General features: G+C 40.2%; 1 protein-coding gene across 5 annotated transcripts in view; it reads right to left on the bottom strand.

The window, feature by feature from the left end:
* ENOX1 (ecto-NOX disulfide-thiol exchanger 1) overlaps positions 1-22,194 on the bottom strand; it is a 332,135-nt gene that overhangs the window by 276,453 nt on the left and 33,488 nt on the right. For 3 of the 5 annotated variants that reach the window (XM_081214793.1, XM_081214789.1, XM_081214791.1), the window contains exon 2: positions 15,090-15,280. The exons of 1 other annotated variant lie outside the window; for it this stretch is intronic. In XM_081214793.1, coding sequence (XP_081070919.1) covers positions 15,090-15,222 — 133 coding nt within the window. In that variant the 5' untranslated portion in view covers positions 15,223-15,280. The remainder of the gene's footprint in view (positions 1-15,089; positions 15,281-22,194) is intronic. One more of the 5 variants, XM_081214790.1, reaches the window with a different exon arrangement.

The raw sequence follows: 22,194 nt of genomic DNA, 5'->3' as shown, positions 1-22,194 counted from the left end.
AGAGCTGCCAAAACAGCTGGGTGGCAATGAGCTAGGAATGCCATGCTTTCAGTGAATGGCATAAGGCTAGTAGTTTAGAGCATTTATTTACTTATTTTTATGGCTTAAGCTCTCTAGGAATGTATGGAACACTATACTTAGGTCAATCAAGGGTACTTGAATTTCAAAATATATTAAAATGTGTTAGTGTTCATTTCACATAAAATATAAAGCATCCATCTTTAAAGTGCTCACAGCAATCAGTGCTTTTAATTGAGCAGAAAAGCATATACAGATATAGAAATGCTTAGTCCTAGCTGGGGTTCCTGATTGTCCTCTTCAGACATACGTTTCCACAACAGATGTTTCAATTACGACAGTAATATTTATTGAAAGGTGAACCATAAATGTATAGGCACTTGAAATATTATTGAACAAAAGTAATTTAAAATGCTGGTGGACTGCATTTTAGCCCTGCTTTGATTTTATCAGCATTTGTCAATTAATCAACGTGAACCTTGTAAAACATGTTCTCTTACTAGTGGAAACAAGCAAGTGCTTGCAGACTTTGAAGGAAAGGTCATTTAATAATTTGCTAATTGTGCAAAGATAGATTTAAAAAAATTTTTTAAAAAGGGAAGCTCTCAATACCACTCTGCATAAACAGAACTTTATTTAAGCTTAAACTTGCTAACTGAAATATGGTCAATGGTTGGGCTGTGTTTTTTTTGTTGTTGTTGTTGTTTTGGTATTAAATAGCAGAGAAACATTAAGATGGAAAGAAATTAATCTAGCTGCACATTTTCAAAATTTATTTTAAGAAGCTTTCTGTTGTCACCTCTGACATTTCAGAGCTGCCAACCCTGAGGCTATGGTTATAATCAAATCAACTATAACTTCTTGGCATACAAGTGAAGAGAAAAAAGATAAAGCAACAGAAATGGGAAATGGAGAAGCACCAAAGAGCCATGCAGGGGCAATGTTCTGTTTTCTTCTCTTTTCTTCTTCTTTCTTTGCTTCAATTCATCCTTCATTCTGCTAGATGGATGTCAGCTCCCTACTCCCTACTTCTGACCGCCTTGGTTCATTTTAAGTGAGAAAGAAGCTGAGTCCAACTCTCCCTTGGGGGAAGCCAGGCCTCAGCACACCCACCACCTCTCCTGGCCATCAAGGAAGTGCCTTAATTTCCGGGCACAGAACTACCACCACCCAGCGCTCTGCAGTCATCTGAAGGGCTTGAGGAAATTTAAAATGGGTAACGTACCTCGGAGAGCAATTTCTACCCTGGGGTCTGCAGGGCTGAACCGAGAAATCCGCACCATCTTAGAAGTATAAGTGGAACTTGAGATAGCGTGCCTCGAGGCGTTTGTAGGAGTCAGAATTTTGCACGGAGTTTACAGAGACAACGTTCCTTGAAGGGAGATGGGTTTTGGCAGGCGGTCTGGGCAAACTGCTTTGCTGCAGGACTCCTTTTATAAGAGTTATGAGGCCTGGGTTGCTCTCTGCCTGCTCAAACTGGCTTACCAATCCATTCCATTCCATTCTGTTACTCGTTCTAAATAAGTCATTATTTCAGGCACATTTCCCTAAGCAGATGCAAACACTCTTTTCCTGTGTGAGACTCCCTTGGGCAAATTAGGTTTCTTGGAAAAGGGTCAAGGAGCAATCAAACAAAACACCTACTGAGAAACAAGCAGGTGGTTTCAGGGGACGCTGTCATTCGTGCAGGCCACACCACAGGTCAAATTTTAGACACTGCTCGGGCAGTAATGTTGAATCTGACAGGGCCAGGTATGGAAAGCAAAATCCTGATATCTGTAGCCAAAGTTTCTTTTTATCATCATGACAAATCAGTTTTTTCCCCTCCCAGCGTTATCAAAGTATAATTGAGAAATAAAATTGTATAACATGCATTTAACATGATGATTTGATATATATATATGATGAAATAAAAATTCATATTTGAAGGCAAAATCAGAAAAATTTAAACAGAAATTTTTTTCTCTGCCCGTTTGGGCATCTTCCCACCCCTCTGGTGTGCACTGTGCACCTGCTTTATGCATTAACCAGACCTCCCCAATGGCAGAAAGGCTGGCTCAACCATAAAAATCAATTTCTCTTCTTCTGGCACCAGCCATGTAACTCCTTGGAAGGTAACATTCCTGTCTCAATCCCGTAAGGGGTCAGGATGATCCGCCACTCGCCTTGTATGTACAGACATCTCTGCTGAACTTTAGGTATTGATACAAAGCCAATATATCATTTCCCTTAAAGACAGCGATTGGTGCAGACCACATTGGTCAAAAGACTGAGGAGATATTGGGTACCCCCCAATGGAAGTCCTTAGCTTAAATACTTATGACCTTATTAATGTTACTAGCTATATTACTTGTATTCTTGTATTACTTGTATTGTGTTACTTGTATTCTGCCTGTTTTCCAAGATTATTGTTTCTTGCATTACCAAATGTGTGACTGAGCCTCTGTTAAGAAATAATGATGACGAGGTGACTTGAAACAACTGACCAAATACAGAGTTCTGTAAGATCCATAAAGATAATAGTGCAACCCTAGATGTGGAAAGAAACAACAAGGGGGAACCATCTCCTGGACGGTACCAGAGTCTCAGTTCCCTTACCTATAAAATTGGGCTTTTGGCTACTGTTAACAGGGCCTAGTCCAGTAATAGCACACTGAGTGGTCCATCAACGAAGTACTTGCCTTACCTGGGAATGAGCATTCCTAGCATAGTGGGACAAATTGGTCATGGTATACCTCCAAAACCTTGGCAGAAATTAAGACTGAAAAGGAGGGGACTGTAAAATAAAGAATGTTGTTCACCATCCAGTTCTACAAGGCTCAAGTCATTAATCACTGCAGTCACTGACCTACAATGCACCCCGAAAGGAACTCAGGGCAAAGATCAGGATGCAGTACTTTGTGCTCTAGGAAAACTGGCAGAACTGACCCTTAGATAGCTGATATTTTCAGGAGAAAATTTTATGAGCTCAGTTTCTTGCATCTTCCCATACTTAGAAAAGCACTAAAACTATTAACTATTGCTGTTCCTTACAAATAGCAGTAACCTTGTACCAAGATGTGTGCTTGATTGCATGTACCCCCTTCTCCAAAATGACTATACACTGACCTTCCCCCTTTACCTCTTCAGAACAGTTCTCAGAGCTCTCTGAGACACTGTCTCTCGGTTTATAATCCTCAGGTTGGTTTGAATAAAATTTACAGTTTTTTCTTAGATTGACTATTGATTAATTTTTCATCAGTGCACAAATATTGTGAAATGATTACCACAATAAAGTTAAATAACATACCCGTCACCTCACATAGTTACCTCTGTGTGTGTGGGTTTATTTTTTTATGGAAGCAAAATGGATAGCCATAAAATAATGGAAAATTTCCTTGTCTAATATTTCTAATTAAAAGTTGCTAATCAAATCCTAATTCCTTAATAAAATTGTAGTACAAATTTTTGTAAGGGAAAAGTTACTATGAAATTATTATCTTCTATTCTTATTATCTTATCTAACACATGTGAAATATTTCTGAAATAAGATATTCCTTATTGCATTTTTTTCTTTGAGTCATAGGGAGAAAAGTCCCTTTATGTTCTTTTAATATTTGCTTTTATTAACTTCAGCTTCAGTTAGCTGACTTCCATATACCAAGATTCTTTTCAAAACAGAAGAGAGAAGAGGTAAAGGCAAATGTGGAAATGGAAGCTGCTTGGTGACAGGACAGCCGCTCCCTGGTAGGAGTTATTTCTACCTAAAACATATGCACCATATTAAGAAGCCACAGGGAAGAAATAAATGGATGTGGATGGCAGGTTTTCATTCATTTCCTTGACATCTCAGAATCCTGTAAAAAAGTTTGTGTGTTTCAATTCAAACAGTTCCACGATCTTGGAGGTCTTAATCATTTGTTTTGGTTTTTTTACTCTTTACTATTTTTTTTGAATTTTATTTCTTTATACAGCAGGTTCTTATTAGTTATCTATTTTATACACATTAATGTATATAGGTCTTAATCATTTGTATTAACAGTTTCTGGAGTGTACAAAGCTCATGCTTAAGGACCATTACTGGCATTCAATGTAGTTAGACTGCATTAAGCAGATGTACAACCTTGTTTATGGCTATCTTTGATCATCTTTATTTAAAAGTAAGTTCAGGCTGATGAAGTGGCTTAGCATCCTCCTGTGTTTCAGCCTGTCAGTCATGCCCCACCAGAACATCTGGCTCTGCTGGGCACCCTCACGCTTCTCCAAATGAAACCAAAGTTGGCAAGGTGAATGGGAAGGACTGGCAAGTGGCATTCAAACCAGGAAAAAAGTTTAAAAGTGGCATAGAACCCGGCAGCCCTGTTTTTAAATGTATCCAGGCTTGTGGTTTTATGCAGGTGTGGTATGGGGAACAGGTTAGGAGATGCTTGCCACAGAAAAGAGAGTTTGTTACATATAGTTTCCAAGAGGAAGAGGCATGAAGTGCCACATCAGGCCATGCAGGGCCACATGGAGAGGTACCAGGGTTGCTCAGGAGGAGAGGAAATAAGGAGAAAACCTGGGCAAAAGCCTTTCCTGTGGTTTCTGCAGGCTAAGAAGGTTTAGGACTGGATAGCTTAAATAATCTCAGTGCGTTCTGGGGCATAGGGATGATTCCTAATTGTCCAGTACCTGGCCCTGGTGTGATTTAGGGCAGGGGGATAGTGTTCTGGACTGCAGGAGCCTGATAAAAAGGGGCAGGTGTGGGCGTGGCCTCAGGATTGGTTCACTTGGCACTCTGAGGTGTGCTCCCAGGCAAGCTGTTTGCTGTCTCTAGGAATTAGCTAACCATGGGAAGGGCAGTGCCTCCTTGGCATCTGCAAGACTCTAAGATGTCAGAATACATCTTATAAAATACAGAAGATAAAAATAAGATTAATACAAGCCTGCCTGAAACACTTGTAAGAAGCATAAAAACAGAGCTTCTCAAACTTTAATGTGCATAGGAATCACCTGGGTATTCTGTTAAACTACAGGTTCTGATTCATTAGGTCAGGTGGGCGTTGAGATTTTGCTTTTTTTTTTTTTGGCCATGCCCCACGGCATGGGTAACTTCCCCCACCAGGGATCAAACCCGCAGCCTCTGCAGTGGAGGCATGGAGTCTTAACCACTGGACCACCACGGAAGTCCTGAGATTTTGCATTTCTAATAAAGTCCTTGGTGATGTTGGGGCCATGCTTTGAATAGCTAGGGATAAGAATACCCCTTGGTTACCTTCTGCAGGGAAGAGGGAAGAACCTGACACTTGCCAAACCCTGCTTTGAACCAGGTACTGCTTGGCCCTGAATACACAGACTTCATCTTGTTTTGCTTGGACAACATCCTTTGCTCTTAGGAAAAATTATCCCAGTGTTACAGGGAAGGGAACTGAGACTCAGGGTAGTTAAGTAACCTGCCCAGGTCACTTAGCTGAAAGTCAGAAAATACAAATGTATCTGGCCCAAAACCCGAATTTTTTCCCACCACGACATACGTACAGATGGTTCCACTCCAGTGGAAAATAAAATGTCTCTGTTGGTAAAGGCTTCGTAAAATATAAAGTGTGGACTTGAATCATGGACCATTTACAACTTGAATTCTGAACAGAAGAGAAATTCTGAATGATGTTCATTATTTTTTTTATTGTTTTTCTCGTCTTATAAGCAATATAATTTTTTTTTGCTTTATAACAAATTTAATCAGTTATACATATACATATGTTCCCATATCCCCTCCCTTTTGCGTCTCCCTCCCACCCTCCCTATCCCACCCCTCCAGGCGGTCACAAAGCACCGAGCTGATCTCCCTGTGCTATGAGGCTGCTTCCCACTAGCTATCTACCTTACGTTTGGTAGTGTATATATGTCCATGCCGCTCTTTCACTTTGTCACAGCTTACCCTTCCCCCTCCCCATATCCTCAAGTCCATTCTCTAATAGGTCTGTGTCTTTATTCCTGTCTTACCCCTATGTTCTTCATGACATTTTTTTTTAATTCCATATATATGTGTCAGCATACAGTATTTGTCTTTCTCTTTCTGACTTACTTCACTCTGTATGACAGACTCTAGGTCCATCCACCTCATTACAAATAGCTCAATTTCGTTTCTTTTTATGGCTGAGTAATATTCCATTGTATATATGTGCCACATCTTCTTTACCCATTCATCTGATGATGGGCACTTAGGTTGTTTCCATCTCCAGGCTATTGTAAATAGGGCTGCTATGAACATTTTGGTACATGTCTCTTTTTGAATTATGGTTTTCTCAGGGTATATGCCCAGTAGTGGGATTGCTGGGTCATATGGTAGCTCTATTTGTAGTTTTTTAGGGAACCTCCATACCGTTCTCCATAGTGGCTGTACCAATTCACATTCCCACCAGCAGTGCAAGAGTGTTCCTTTTTTTCCACACCCTCTCCAGCATTTATTGTTTCTAGATTTTTTGATGATGGCCATTCTGACTGGTGTGAGATGATATCTCATTGTAGTTTTGATTTGCATTTCTCTAATGAGCAAAGATGTTGAGCATCCTTTCATGTGTTTGTTGGCAGTCTGTATATCTTCTGTGGAGAAATGTATATTTAGGTCTTCTGCCCATTTTTGGATTGGGTTGTTTGTTTTTTTGTTATTGAGCTACATGAGCTGCTTATAAATTTTGGAGATTAATCCTTTATCAGTTGCTTCATTTACAAATATTTTCTCCCATTCTGAGGGTTGTCTTTTGGTCTTGTTTATGGTTTCCTTTGCTGTGCAAAAGCTTTGAAGTTTCATTAGGTCCCATGTGTTTATTTTTGTCTTTATTTCCATTTCTCTAGGAGGTGGGTCAAAAAGGATCTTGCTGTGATTTATGTCATAGAGTGTTCTGCCTATGTTTACCTCAAAGAGTTTGATAGTGTCTGGCCTTACATTTAGGTCTTTAATCCATTTTGAGCTTATTTTTGTGTATGGTGTTAGGGAGTGATCTAATCTCATACTTTTACATGTCCCTATCCAGTTTTCCCAGCACCACTTATTGAAGAGACTGTCCTTTCTCCACTGTACATTCCTGCCTCCTTTATCAAAGATAAGGTGACCATATGTGCGTGGGTTTATCTCTGGGCTTTCTATCCTGTTCCATTGATCTATCTTTCTGTTTTTGTGCCAGTACCATACTGTCTTGATTACTGTAGCTTTGTAGTATAGTCTGAAGTCAGGGAGCCTGATTCCTCCAGCTCCATTTTTCGTTCTCAAGATTGCTTTGGCTATTCGGGGTCTTTTGTGTTTCCATACAAATTGTGAAATTTTTTGCTCTAGTTCTGTGAAAAATGCCAGTGGTAGTTTGATAGGGATTGCATTGAATCTGTAGATTGCTTTGGGTAGTAGAGTCATTTTCACAATGTTGATTCTTCCAATCCAAGAACATGGTACATCTCTCCATCTATATGTATCATCTTTAATTTCTTTCATCAGTGTCTTATAATTTTCTGCATACAGGTCTTTTGTCTCCTTAGGTAGGTTTATTCCTAGATATTTTATTCTTTTTGTTGCAATGGTAAATGGGAGTGTTTTCTTGATTTCACTTTCAGATTTTTCATCATTAGTATATAGGAATGCCAGAGATTTCTGTGCATTAATTTTGTATCCTGCAACTTTACCAAATTCATTGATTAGCTCTAGTAGTTTTCTGGTAGCATCTTTAGGATTCTCTATGTATAGTATCATGTCATCTGCAAACAGTGACAGCTTTACTTCTTCTTTTCCAATTTGGATTCCTTTTATTTCCTTTTCTTCTCTGATTGCTGTGGCTAAAACTTCCAAAACTATGTTGAATAAGAGTGGTGAGAGTGGGCAGCCTTGTCTTGTTCCTGATCTTAGTGGAAATGGTTTCAGTTTTTCACCATTGAGGACAATGCTGGCTGTGGGTTTGTCATATATGGCCTTTATTATGTTGAGGAAAGTTCCCTCTATGCCTACTTTCTGCAGGGTTTTTATCATAAATGGGTGTTGAATTTTGTCGAAAGCTTTCTCTGCATCTATTGAGATGATCATATGGTTTTTCTCCTTCAATTTGTTAATATGGTGTATCACGTTGATTGATTTGCGTATATTGAAGAATCCTTGCATTCCTGGAATAAACCCCACTTGATCATGGTGTATGATCCTTTTAATGTGCTGTTGGATTCTGTTTGCTAGTATTTTGTTGAGGATTTTTGCATCTATGTTCATCAGTGATATTGGCCTGTAGTTTTCTTTCTTTGTGACATCCTTGTCTGGTTTTGGTATCAAGGTGATGGTGGCCTCGTAGAATGAGTTTAGGAGTGTTCCTCCCTCTGCTATATTTTGGAAGAGTTTGAGAAGGATAGGTGTTAGCTCTTCTCTAAATGCTTGATAGAATTCACCTGTGAAGCCATCTGGTCCTGGGCTTTTGTTTGTTGGAAGATTTTTTATCACAGTTTCAATTTCAGTGCTTGTGATTGGTCTGTTCATATTTTCTATTTCTTCCTGATTCAGTCTTGGCAGGTTGTGCATTTCTAAGAATTTGTCCATTTCTTCCAGGTTGTCCATTTTATTGGCATAGAGTTGCCTGTAGTAATCTCTCATGATCTTTTGTATTTCTGCAGTGTCAGTTGTTACTTCTCCTTTTTCATTTCTAATTCTATTGATTTGAGTCTTCTCCCTTCTTTTCTTGATGAGTCTGGCTAATGGTTTATCAATTTTGTTTATCTTCTCAAAGAACCAGCTTTTAGTTTTATTGGTCTTTGCTATCGTTTCCTTCATTTCTTTTTCATTTATTTCTGATCTGATTTTTATGATTTCTTTCCTTCTGCTAACTTTGGGATGTTTTTGTTCTTCTTTCTCTAATTGCTTTAGGTGCAAGGTTAGGTTGTTTATTCGAGATGTTTCCTGTTTCTTAAGGTGGGATTGTATTGCTATGAACTTCCCTCTTAGAACTGCTTTTGCTGCATCCCATAGGTTTTGGGTCGTCGTGTCTCCATTGTCATTTGTTTCTAGGTATTTTTTAATTTCCCCTTTGATTTCTTCAGTGATCACTTTGTTATTAAGTAGTGTATTGTTTAGCCTCCATGTGTTTGTATTTTTTACAGCTCTTTTCCTGTAATTGATATCTAGTCTCATAGCATTGTGGTCGGAAAAGATACTTGATACAATTTCAATTTTCTTAAATTTACCAAGGCTTGATTTGTGACCCAAGATATGATCTATCCTGGAGAATGTTCCATGAGCACTTGAGAAAAATGTGTATTCTGTTGTTTTTGGATGGAATGTCCTATAAACATCAATTAAGTCCATCTTGTTTAATGTATCATTTAAAGCTTGTGTTTCCTTATTTATTTTCATTTTGGATGATCTGTCCATTGGTGAAAGTGGGGTGTTAAAGTCCCCTACTATGATTGTGTTACTGTCGATTTCTCCTTTTATGGCTGTTAGTATTTGCCTTATGTATTGAGGTGCTCCTATGTTGGGTGCATAAATATTTACAATTGTTATATCTTCTTCTTGGATCGATCCCGTGATCATTATGTAGTGTCCTTCTTTGTCTCTTCTAGTAGTCTTTATTTTAAAGTCTATTTTGTCTGATATGAGAATTGCTACTCCAGCTTTCTTTTGGTTTCCATTTGGATGGAATATCTTTTTCCATCCCCTTACTTTCAGTCTGTATGTATCTCTAGGTCTGAAGTGGGTCTCTTGTAGACAGCATATATGTGGGTCTTGTTTTTGTATCCATTCAGCCAATCTGTGTCTTTTGGTGGGAGCATTTAGTCCATTTACATTTAAGGTAATTATCGATATGTATGTTCCTATTCCCATTTCCTTAACTGTTTTGAGTTCATTATTGTACGTCTTTTCCTTCATTGTGTTTCTTGCCTAGAGAAGATCCTTTAGCATTTGTTGTAAAGCTGGTTTGGTGGTGCTGAACTCTCTCAGCTTTTGCTTGTCTGTAAACGTTTTAATTTCTCCATCAAATCTGAATGAGATCCTTGCTGGGTAGAGTAATCTTGGTTGCAGGTTTTTCTCTTTCATCACTTTAATTATGTCCTGCCACTCCCTTCTGGCTTGTAGAGTTTCTGCTGAGAGATCAGCTGTTATCCTGATGGGGATTCCCTTGTGTGTTATTTGTTGTTTTTGCCTTGCTGCTTTCAATATGATTTCTTTGTGTTTAATTTTTGACAGTTTGATTAATATGTGTCTTGGCGTATTTCTCCTTGGATTTATTCTGTATGGGACTCTCTGTGCCTCCTGGACTTGATTAACTATTTCCTTTCCCATATTAGGGAAGTTTTCAACTATAATCTCTTTAAATATTTTGTCAGTCCCTTTCTTTTTCTCTTCTTCTTCTGGAACCCCTATAATTCGAATGTTGGTGCGTTTAATGTTGTCCCAGAGGTCTCTGAGACTGTCCTCTGTTCTTTTCATTCTTTTTTCTTTATTTTGCTCTGCAGCAGTTATTTCCACTATTTTATCTTCCACCTCACTTATCCGTTCTTCTGCCTCAGTTATTCTGCTATTGATCCCATCTAGAGTATTTTTTATTTCATGTATTGTGTTTTTAATCGATGCTTGATTCATCTTTAGTTCTTCTAGGTCCTTGTTAACTGTTTCTTGCATTTTGTCTATTCTATTTCCAAGATTTTGGATCTGGGAAATAGAATCTTGGATCATCTTTACCATCATTATTCTGAATTCTTTTTCAGGTAGACTGCCTATTACCTCTTCATTTGTTAGGTCTGGTGGGTTTTTATCTTGCTCCTTCTCCTGCTGTGTGTTTTTCTGTCTTCTCATTTTGCTTATCTTACTGTGTTTGGGGTCTCCTTTTTGCAGGCTGCAGGTTCGTAGTTCCCATTGTTTTTGGTGTCTGTCCCCAGTGGCTAAGGTTGGTTTAGTGGGTTGTGTAGGCTTCCTGGTGGAAGGGACTAGTGCCTGTGTTCTGGTGGGTGAGGCTGGATCTTGTCTTTCTGGTGGGCAGGTCCACGTCTGGTGGTGTGTTTTGGGGTGTCTGCGGACTTTTTATGATTTTAGGCCACCTCTCTGCTAATGGGTGGCGTTGTGTTCCTGTCTTGCTAGTTGTTTGGCATAGGATGTCCAGCACTGTAGCTTGCTGGTCGTTGAGTGAAGCTGGGTGCTGGTGTTGAGATGGAGATCTCTGGAAGATTTTCGCTGTTTGATATTATGTGGAGCTGGGAGGTCTCTTGTGGACCAGTGTCCTGAAGTTGGCTCTCCCACCTCAGAGGCACAGCACTGACTCCTGGCTCCTCAATTTGGGATGATTTGTTGTCCATTCATGTATTCCACAGATGCAGGGTACATCAAGTTGAGTGTGGAGCTTTAATCCGCTGCTTCTGAGGCTCCTGGGAGAGGTTTCCCTTTCTCTTCTTTGTTCTCACAGCTCCTGGGTCTCAGCTTTGGATTTGGCCCCGCCTCTGCGTGTAGGTCGCCGGAGGGCGTCTGTTCTTCGCTCAGACAGGACAGGGTTAAAGGAGCAGCCTCTTCGGGGACTCTGTCTCACTCAGGCCGGGCGGGAGGGAGGGGCACGGAGTGCGGGGCGAGCCTGCAGCGGTAGAGTTCGGCGTGACGTTGCACCAGCCCGAGGCGTGCCGTGCGTTCTCCCAGGGAAGCCGCCCCTGGATCCCGGGACCCCGGCAGTGGCGGGCTGCACAGGCTCCCGGACGGGCGGTGTGGACAGTGACCTGCGCTCGCACACAGGCTTCTTGGCGGCGGCAGCAGCAGCCCCAGCGTCCCACGCCCGTCACTGGGCTTCGCGCTTTCAGTCGTGACTCGCGCCCGTCTGTGGAGCCCCTTTAAGCAGCGCTCTTAATCCCCTCTCCTCGCGCACCAGGAAACCAAGAGGGAAGAAAAAGTCTCTTGCCTCTTCGGCAGCCCCAGAGTTTTCCCGGACTCCCTGCCGGCTAGCTGTGGCCCACTAGCCCCCTTCCAGCTGAGTTCTCGCCGCCAGCCCCAGTCCTCTCCCTGCGCTCTGACCGAGGCCCGAGCCTCAGCTTCCAGCGCCGCCGGGGCGAGCACACAAGCCTCTCGGGCTGGTGAGTGCTGCTCGGCACCGATCCTCTGTGCGGGAATCTCTCCGCTTTGCCCTACCCAGGTATATGGGGAGTTTCTTGCCTTTTGGGAGGTCTGGGGTCTTCTGCCAGCGTTCAGTAGGTGTTCTGTAGGAGTTGTTCCACGTGTAGCTGTATTTCTGGTGTATCTGTGGGGAGGAAGGTGATCTCCGCGTCTTACTCTTCCGCCATCTTACCCGGAAGTCCAATGATGTTCATTATTTCAGGACCAGAAAGAAATGGTGTTGACTAAATAACTTATATTTTATTATAGCTATTCGAGAAACACTTCACATGGGATTCCCTATTACACTAGTGTCTTTATCTTAAAAAGTGACGCATGTCCATGGTAAGATATAAACAACAGAAGTCTGCCTTCCTCCCATGTGCTTCCATTTCTATTGCGCAGAGAGAACTATCGTTAGGTTTGTGTAGCCTTCTAGAAATTCTGGGCAAATAGTAACCTTCTATGCAAATAATAAACTTTTTCATACAAATTCATTCACCCAGCCATTCATTTTTCCAGGGCGAAAAGGAGTAAGCAAAATATGCAACATCCCTCATGCACCTCACATTCCAGTAGGGGAGCTAGAGCATAAACAAAAGAGTGAAATAAACATTATGTCAAGTAAGGATAAATGATAATGAAGAAAAAGCCGGTGGAGTGAGGGGGCGGGGCGGGGAACATTTGCAATGATAAATGCAGTGGTTAAGGAAGGCCTCATGGAAAAGATGGTATTTGAGTAGAGACATGAAGGAGGTCATCCTATTCCACATTTACTTTTTCCTTTAGCAATATATGTTAAAGCCCTTGCCGTATCGCAACTTAAAGATCTACCTCATTCTTATTAATGGCTCCATAGTACTCCACTGTGTGCACATACCATAATACTGATGGGTATTCTGTTACTTAGGCAAAGGGAATGTTTTAGATTAAGCTTGTTATTGAACTTATTAGGTGATCGTTTGAGTGGTCATAAGGAGATCTGGGGAGCACGGTATAAAGCCTGATGAAGTAGAAAGAGCAATTCGACGTGAAGCTGTGGCTGGGAGCCCTCGTGTGCCACCCGACCAGGTGGCCACGTTATAACTGAGTATTCACTGAATGCCTGCTTCGTATTAGTGGTTTTCCTTCTGCCACATCTTAGGCAGGGCTACATCCACCAGGTGCAGGGGGGTGTCTAGGAGCTTCTCTACCCTGAGGGCAAGGAGACAACCTACTTGCAACATTTTCCTCAATGCCAGGCTACCCTGTAACCCCTGCGGAGTCAAAAACAAACCCTCCAGGTGACAAGTTTTCCACATTCCCCACAAAGGAAGCACAAGCACAAATTTTAGGGAGCAGTTAACCATCTGGGCTCTGAGTACAATCTTCCTCTTTTAGGAGAAAGCACGTAAGCTTCCTTAAAACAATAAGGAACAAAAACTCCTTACCTTCTAGTAATATTTATTTACATGGATACAGATGTTTAGCATTGGGCCATAGGACAGAACATATTTCACATTTAATGAAAGATTCATTTATGCATTTAATTATTATCTGAGGCAGTACCTGGATTATGTCAGCACTCTGCCGGGCTCTGTAGGAGGAATAAATATCTGTGCAGTATGGTTCCTGCACTTGTCACCTGCTAGCTCTTAACAAAGACTGGACAAGGGAAAAAATGACCGTGATTGAAAGCAGTGTGTGATCAGTCAGTGGTGCCAAGGACAATGTAACAGGAATTAAAGGAAAGGGGAGGATGCTATGATCCAGAGAGGGATCCTGGCTGAGATATAAACAGGTAGGGATGCAGATGGAACCAGGGGACTTTGGGAAGGGATGTGTGTGTGTGTGCATGCGTGCGTGTATGTGTGTGTGTTTTGGGAACATGTATGAATGGAAGGTGAGTATAACTGCACAGCAAGCAAAGGCCCAGGTGAGGGAAAATACAGGTATTATAAAGGGAACACGAAGCAGCCCACTAAGAGCTTAAACACAGAATATGGAGGGTGGTCGCAGATGACAGGAGATGCTCGTTGGAGTGAGAATGGCAGAGGGTTCTGAGGCTCCCACCTTGAAGTCAGATATGAGATAAGTAAATGAGTCTTGAAAGACGTCAAGAAAAGCACCATCAACCTCTTCCTCTTTTTCTGTTTTTGCTTTTATGGGGCGGAGGGGTACTGCACACTTTGGTTTTATAACCTCTATTTCCAATTCCAGTAATTTAAGAAAACAACTTAATACTTATCAAAGTAATATACGCCTGTAGCTTAAAAAAGCAAGTACTCTGTAAGAGGCCTATAATCAAAACCAGCCATCCCCACCTGTCTCCACCATCCCCTCCGAGCTCCCCAGAAACCTCTTTTTTGTTTGTTGTTTGCTTTTACTGTGAAAGATAATGACTTGCCAGAGCGAGTAGCCTCCTATACGGGTAAGACTTTTGCCCCAAGCAGTTGTTCTCAAGTTTGGTTAATCTATGGGCTGGCCCAGGGCAGGAAGACTAACCAGTAAGTCTAACCCAGCTCTCCCCCCGTCAAGGAGGTTGAATCCTGTCATGGGAAAGAAAGGACACCACTTTTAACTTTCAATTCTGATATTTGATTCCATATATTTAAGTGATATATGTACACTGGTATTTCTTAAATGATCACTTTTAGAGATTATCTAATGTCTTACTACTCTGCAAAATGAGGAAAACTTGACACTGCTACACCATCACCACTTCCCAACAAGCGTTCTTCCCCCATCTTTCCAGTTGATTAAACTGCAGTTTGGGGTTAAATCGATATTCTATGTTTACATCGTTGTGACCACGTAATATTGTTTACTACTGAGCCACGCAGTATAAGAACGCACTTCCTAGCTTGTTCAATATTTTTTTCCTGGTGCTACCTTTTTCTTCCTTCCTTCTTGTGTGTATCTATTACTAATCACTCTTGACCTTTTCAAAGGAACTATAAAAGCCCTACTAAAATCATTTTTGGCGTGAGCAACTCAACCAATGAATCTCTCAGATCTGTTTTTCCCTCCACAAGCCTACCATTGAGTCCGTCCGGTCTAGTGGTTTCCCAGGCCAGCTGCCCACCTGTTGTCCTGGGGCTTCTTTTTAACACCATCTTGCGAAATCCCTGTGCCTCTCGCCTGTGTTGGGTCCCCCGCTTCCTGGATCCCATGGTTTCCTCTTTCTGGTTTACATCCTCATCTTTGTGGAGCTCATTCTCTAGTAGCTTCCTAAGAAAAGGTACATGGGAGGTAAGTTTGTTGAGACCTTCCTTGCGTGTCTGAAAAAGTCTTAATTCTACTCTCACGCGTGCTTGCTAATTAAGCTTGTCATTTAATTCTAAGTAAAAATTCGTTCCCCTCAGAATTTTGCAGGCTGAGCTTCACTGTCTTCTAGCATCTAGTGTTGCAGTTGAGAAGCCTGAGGCCACTGGTTCTCCTGCTCTTTTATCTGTGACCTGTTTTATTTCTCTGGAAGGTTTAGGAATCTTCTTTTTAGTCCCTGGTTTTCTGAAATCTCATAGTAAAAAAACCTTAATGAGGATATTTTCTTATCCATTGTTCTGGGCACTTTCTCTTCCCTTTAAAGTTGGAAATTCCTGTTGTTCTGGTTTGCAATTTTTCTTGAATTATTCTTTGATACTTGTCTCCCCACCATTTAATCTATTTTCTTCTTTTGAAACCTCTGTAGTGAAATGCTGAACCTGTGGACTGATCCAATACCTTTTTTACCTTCTTTTTCCCACCCAACTATCCATCTTTGCCTGTTAATCTGCTTTCTAGAAAGTCTGCTTGACTTTACCTTTTACACCTCTGAATATTTTTTTTAACTCTGAGTTTAATTTCCAAGATCTCTTTCTTATTTTCTGACTGTTTCTTTTTTATAGAATTTACCTTTTATTTCATGGATATAATATTGTCTCCCATCTTTCTGAAGATACTATAGATTTTTAAAAGCTCTTCTTTCGCTTCTTGAATTATCTATATTTTTCCAAGCCCCCCAACCCGTTTCTCTCTCTCTGTTTTGATCTCGATATTTTACTCTATATTTTCTGTTGGGAGCCATACTCAAATATCTGGTGATCCTCTCACTGTTCATTTATATTTAAGACTTTCACATATATATGCAACACTTATATATAAAGAAAATATACAATTTATTTATATTTAGGTACAGTGAGTCCCTACACAACTGATTAGAAACCCTGGCAGGGTGTGTGTATCACCTGGCAGGCATCCCATGAGGTAACTGGGTAGGTATCTACCCATTCCGATAGGGACTCCAAATGCCAGTCAGGTCATTTCTTTGAGTCATTCAGTTTCTCTAGATAAGAATCCTTTAAACTGCTGTCTAAAGAGCCTGTCCCAAAAGAATATGGAAAAGAATAGATACATGTATATGTATAACCAAATCACTCTGCTGTCCTGAAACTAACACAACATTGTTAATCAGCTATGCTCCAATAGAAAATAAAAATCAAATCAAAAAATAAAGAGCCTGTCCCTGGCTACAGGTGCTTTGGGAGATACATTGTAGAACAGTCCAGAAGGGTCTCACCTGTTCACTCTACAGAGTTTCACTTAATTCTCCTGGTTTCACCTCTCTATCCTGGGCCTCGTTTCCCTGAGTCCAGAGCATCTCTGATTCAATTTAGCCCAAGACTGTGCCTCAAGCCTCCAGCAGGGATGGAGATTTGGTAGTGGCAGTGTGAGGGTGGGAGAGGAACAGGGCCGAGCTAGTCCCTGCACTCCATTCCACTAAGTACTACTAACTACTCTGTAACTACTGTGAACTAGTCCCCCCTTTTCCAGGCTCACCCTCACACCCTTCTTAAGTCTCCCCAGGGTCCTGCAGAATCAATCTGCGGGTTTCTCTCAGTACCCCTCAGCCACTCCCCCTCCATCACTGGGCCATCTTCCCAAAGTTTGCTGACACCTCTTGTTTAGTACCACCTCCCCCTCTGTTCTCTCTCACTCTCAATCTGTGTATAGCTTTGTTTAAGTTCTTTGCTGAAATTTTAGGGAGATTTTTGGAATTAGAAGATATAAATGTATGTGTTCAATCTGACGGAACGACAAGTTACCAGTCTTATAAATTTTACTTTGTACTTATGTACTTACTATGTACTTCACTCTAGAAAATTTATCCAGAGAACTTTAGGTGTTGCCCTAAATCAACTACTAACTACATAACAACTGTAATACTTTCAGGTAGGCTATTACTGAAATCATTTTAATTCTCTGAGACTTTCTAGGGAGTACCAGGCAAAGTGAGTTAAACTCCTCCATAAATTTATCTTTATAGAATCTCATTATTATCTTGGCTCTAGAAATTTGGACCAATAGTCAGTTTGAGGCAGATGCCACATCAATTTTTAAATATGAAGGAAGGAAGGGAGGGAGGGAGGGAAGGGAAGGAAGGAGGGAGAGATGGAGGGATGGGGGGAGGAATAAAAGAAAGAAACAGACATCAAGAAAATGATTTAAAAATAGAATCGTGAGAGGATTGGCCTAAATAAATAACTATTTTAAGAAAAGCTATGTACGTTTATTAAATAAGAAAAGAGACTGCAGAAAATCATCTGCCTTTAAGATAACTAAACAATGATCACTCACTTGGAAGGCAGTTGAGTAATTTCTGCCCTGAACATTAGCTGTGAAACTCCAGTCATTCATTCAACAACTTGCACCCAAAATTCATACAAAAAAATCACCATTATCCAGCAAGAAACTATCCACATAAGAAATTCTCACAATTACATACACAGATCACCCTCTAATTATGTACTCACCCTTTTATTGCATATATATATATGTATTCCTCACCTCATCCCCCAAACAAATTTAAGTCAGCTTGCTGGTTCTCCTTTTAATATATTAGTTGAAGATATTTTTATTTTCCTGAGTATATTTCTTACAAATTTGTCTACCTAAAATTATGTAATCCTCTTTATTCTGTGCCACACTCAATTATGAGCCAATAAGCTTTTAAAAAGTTAACCATGTTGTCAACAGGAATGCTTCTAATGTAGGTGTAATCACATCTTTGAGCTTGATAAGATGAAAAACTTTGTAGTCAGATTGACCTTGTTTTGCATCCCAACTCTTCCACTTATTGAATGTATGACCTTCAGGGAGCTGATAACCTCCCCACAAGGAAAATGGACATACTATTATCTATTTTGCAGGTTGTTATGTGGATGAAATTGTAAAATGCATATAAAGAACCTGACATATTGTAGGTGTCCAATAAATAAAAGCTATTAAAATCAGAACATGAGAAGATATTGACACCTTAACTCGAAAAATACACTTTCTAAGTGAAGAGTTTTCACTTCCATTTTTAGGCATCAGATCACTGGTATGCTGGTCAACTAGAAGCAACTTGTCAGCCACTGAAAAGCAACGGGGAAGTTCTTACAGGCAATTAGGGAAAGCAATGTGAAAGTAGGGGTGTGGGGAGGAGGCCTGGAAAAGCAATGTGAAAGTAGGGGTGTGGGGAGGAGGCCTGGAAAAAAAGTTAAACAAAGTATTTGACTTTGGATCAGTTCCTTAACCTTTTTGTAGTTTACTTAACTATAAAATTAGGAGGTTGGCTGACGTCCCTCCAGATGTTCACAATAAAGAGTTCTGTGGCTGGATACTTTTGGAATATGACCCCTTCATCCCATGCTTGCCCCCTCCCCCATTTAAGGCAGCAGTTTGATTTTGTTTTACCTGGCATATTACAAACTTATCCGCCTACAAATCCTCCCCATTTCCCCCCCCCCAAAATATTAGCATATTTTGGAAAAGACGGATGAGCTGATCTGCAGTTTCTCATTCTATAATATGCTGCTCTGAGTTTTACTACTTCACGTAAATGTTTGGTTAAGGAGAAAAGGGTAAATGTGACGTGTGGGAAGTTTCATTTATTGATGCTTTCTCCTATAGCAGCATATAACTTTTAGAGTGGGAGAAAAATCTAACGCCATTCCAGTGAAACCAGATATTTCTAAGTATAGTTTAACATTTCATCTATGTGGTACCGTCAGTGTCTTGAGCAGCTGATCACCAAAGCATCCACTGAACTGCTGCCAATGAAGACAGACATATTACTGGGACACATCTGGCAATTTTGGCAATCAGTGAATGAAATGAATCAACCATGTAGTGATCGGACTGGCTGCTTGGTGATCAACGTGACTGGAATGGAAAATAACTGTGGGATAAATTAATCCTTAGACTGCAGGACTGGACCGTGATACCAGAATAAAACTCAAATGTGTGTTCATGATGAATACATTTTCATGCTACAATTACAAATCCAACAGTTAAATTATTTCTAATAGTAAAATACGTTCACTTTTTCTATCAATCTACCAACATTTACTTTTATCTGAAAGGAAAAGACTGTGCAAAGTGTTTGCTGGGAATGAAAGGATATAGTAGGAAAGAGGCCAAAGAACCTACCAGAAAAAGATCTAGGAGCCAGATGCTCTGTCAGTAACTTTCCATGTAGCCTTCAGTAAGTCTTTGTTTTCTTACTTTTAAAAATAACTAGCCTCAAGTAGCTTATAATTTAGTTGATTATATTTACAAATTTTATTTTTACAAATTTTCGTTTAATGCCTTCTTACATTACAAAATCATTCGTAATTTATCTACATAGTGGAGATAAAAGTGAAAGAATATTTTGATGTTCTTTAATTAACTACATGCAATGAAGCCCCCCTGTTTCACTTTAATTGTAGGAATTCTATTAGAAACTGTTGCAATGTGTTTCCTTTCTCTCTTGATATGTCTCCTGCCCCTCAAGGCTGCTAAGGTTTGAAAGTGTTCTAAATATTTCTATATTTTCATAAAATACTCTATTCCCACCCCCAAAATAATTTTCCTTCTTCTCAAGAGGAAGTTTTTCAGAAAACAATTCTGTAGAATCCGAAGGATGAGTGTGTTAGTAGTAGGGTGACCAACTGAGGGGTTTCCCACTGTGCAGGACTTCCTGTGCTAAAACTAGCACAGTCCCTGACAAATGGAGATTGTGGGTCACCTTGGTTGGTAGCTTGAGAGAAGGACTGGAAGTAGCAATGGATGCCTGCATCAGAAAGTTTCCATTTTAATCCTCCTATTAGAAGCACCCTTCTTTCATCGCTAAACAGCTGTAGAAAGCCATCCAACAGCAGATGGATGAATGCATTTAATGACCTTAACTTAACTTTCTCTTACACCAGTGGTTCTCAATTCTGGCTTCTTACTAAAACCATCTGGTTAGCTTTCTTTTTTTTCTCTTTTTTTTTTTAAATGATACTATTCCCTGATTTAACTGATCTGGAGGTAAGTCCCAGTCATCGGCATATATGTCTAAAATTCCCGTGCTTATTCTACTGTTACTCAGGTCTAAGAAACACTGCTTTGCATCCATTCTGAGATTCAAACTATAGGTCTAGCAAGAGCCATTCAAAGCAAGGAGAAATCTACTTTATTATCTCTGACTTTTAAAATATTGCCTGCAAGTTTCCACTTCATATTTAAAACAAATGAGAACCCACAAACTAACTTTGAATGTATTCACTTAGGGTTCATGGTATGTTTCTCCCTTGTCATGATTATCAATCACCACCATCTACTGACATAATTTTTTTGCACAGGAAACTGTGTTAGGCAGGTACTGTGGGACCACAGAGATTTCAAACTCAGGGTCTCTGCCTTCAGACAGCTCACTGTAAAACACAGGAAGGTGACTAAATGATCAAGCAAAGGACCTCACGAGGAGCTCAAAGAGGAAACGGCTATGGCCTGAGACGGTTGGGAAATCTGCACAGAGCAGGTAGGATTTAAAGAAGGCCTTTGAGGACTAGGTAGGATTCTAATTAGAAGGCCAGAAAGGGCCTTCCAAGCAGAGAGTGGGTAAGAAGCAATCGGACTACCAAATTTAAACACATACACAAATAATAAAGTTCACATTCTGAGCAACACAAACTGTAAGAGGCAAATTGCTGAGCAAGGGGACATAATCAGCCCTATCACTTTTTTTGGTGATAACCACTCCTGACATTGAAAAGAAGAACTAACCTGGCAGATGAAACAGTCGGTTCAGCCGAAGCATAAAGACAAGCTTGGTGTACAACACAGAGAACACGCCACAGAACAGCAGCAATAGTACAAGTCCCTTCCCTCTCATGCTGGGCCCACCAAAGAGACCTAATTACCCAGGCATCAAGGCAAAAGCTGCTTACTTCATTGCCAAACCCTTGAGGTTCCTACTCTATCTGATCGGATGATTATTTAATGTTGAGGGAATACATTTAGGACAAAAATCATGCAAAAGTTATGTGTTGTCTTTTATGTCATGTTATGTGATTATCAGTCATTGATTTTCAATTACTTTTATAATGCGATGGCCTTCTCTCTGGATTTCAGAATTAAAGCAACACTGTGCCATTTGACCTTGACCCCTAAAATAGTTAATTTTCATATTTATTCCAATATCTGGCCTTCATGCAAGATAGGAACTAAATGGGTATGGGTATGAATGATCTGGGTATGCATCAGCTCAGGAAGTCAGTTGGCAAAAAGAATGCTGAGAAGTAGGCACCACTGGTATTTCACACATTATTAACTTATATTACAATTCAAATAAGCTTACAGCTGGCCAAAAAAAAAAATCTCTTCTGTAAAGTGATCTCAAACATAATAGGCTTAATCAGAGATAAATTAAATTAGGCAGCCATGCATACTACAGCATATTAATTCTGAGTAGTTATTAAATACACTTTCTGTTATCAGTGGTGTGAACAACATTATATGCAAACAAATTCTTCAAGAGGATAGGAAATAAAGTTTATGTTTGGGATACTGTGTGCCTGATATTTTCCCATGCCTTCTTATAATGTTAAATAATCTTTTCTAATAATGGTACTGGGTTAAGTCTCCATAAATGAGTCAACTTCACTCCCAGGCAATTAAGCAAAAGAACAGCAGACAAAACTGCCAGTGTGGTTTTAGTTTTTTCCAAAGGGAGCTTTTCTACCTTTCTACTGCAATTTTTAAAAGAAGGCATTAGTGAGTCAAGCTGGAGCAAAGTTGTCCAAAACATAAGGTAGTGAATATTCATTATGTCAATTTTATGATGCATCTCATTCTGTGTTTTGGGTAACCTGTGT

Source organism: Mesoplodon bidens (assembly GCF_964165515.1).
Source record: "Mesoplodon bidens genome assembly, chromosome: 17".
Lineage (NCBI taxonomy): Eukaryota > Metazoa > Chordata > Mammalia > Artiodactyla > Ziphiidae > Mesoplodon > Mesoplodon bidens.
This window is presented reverse-complemented; position numbering and strand designations above follow the sequence as displayed.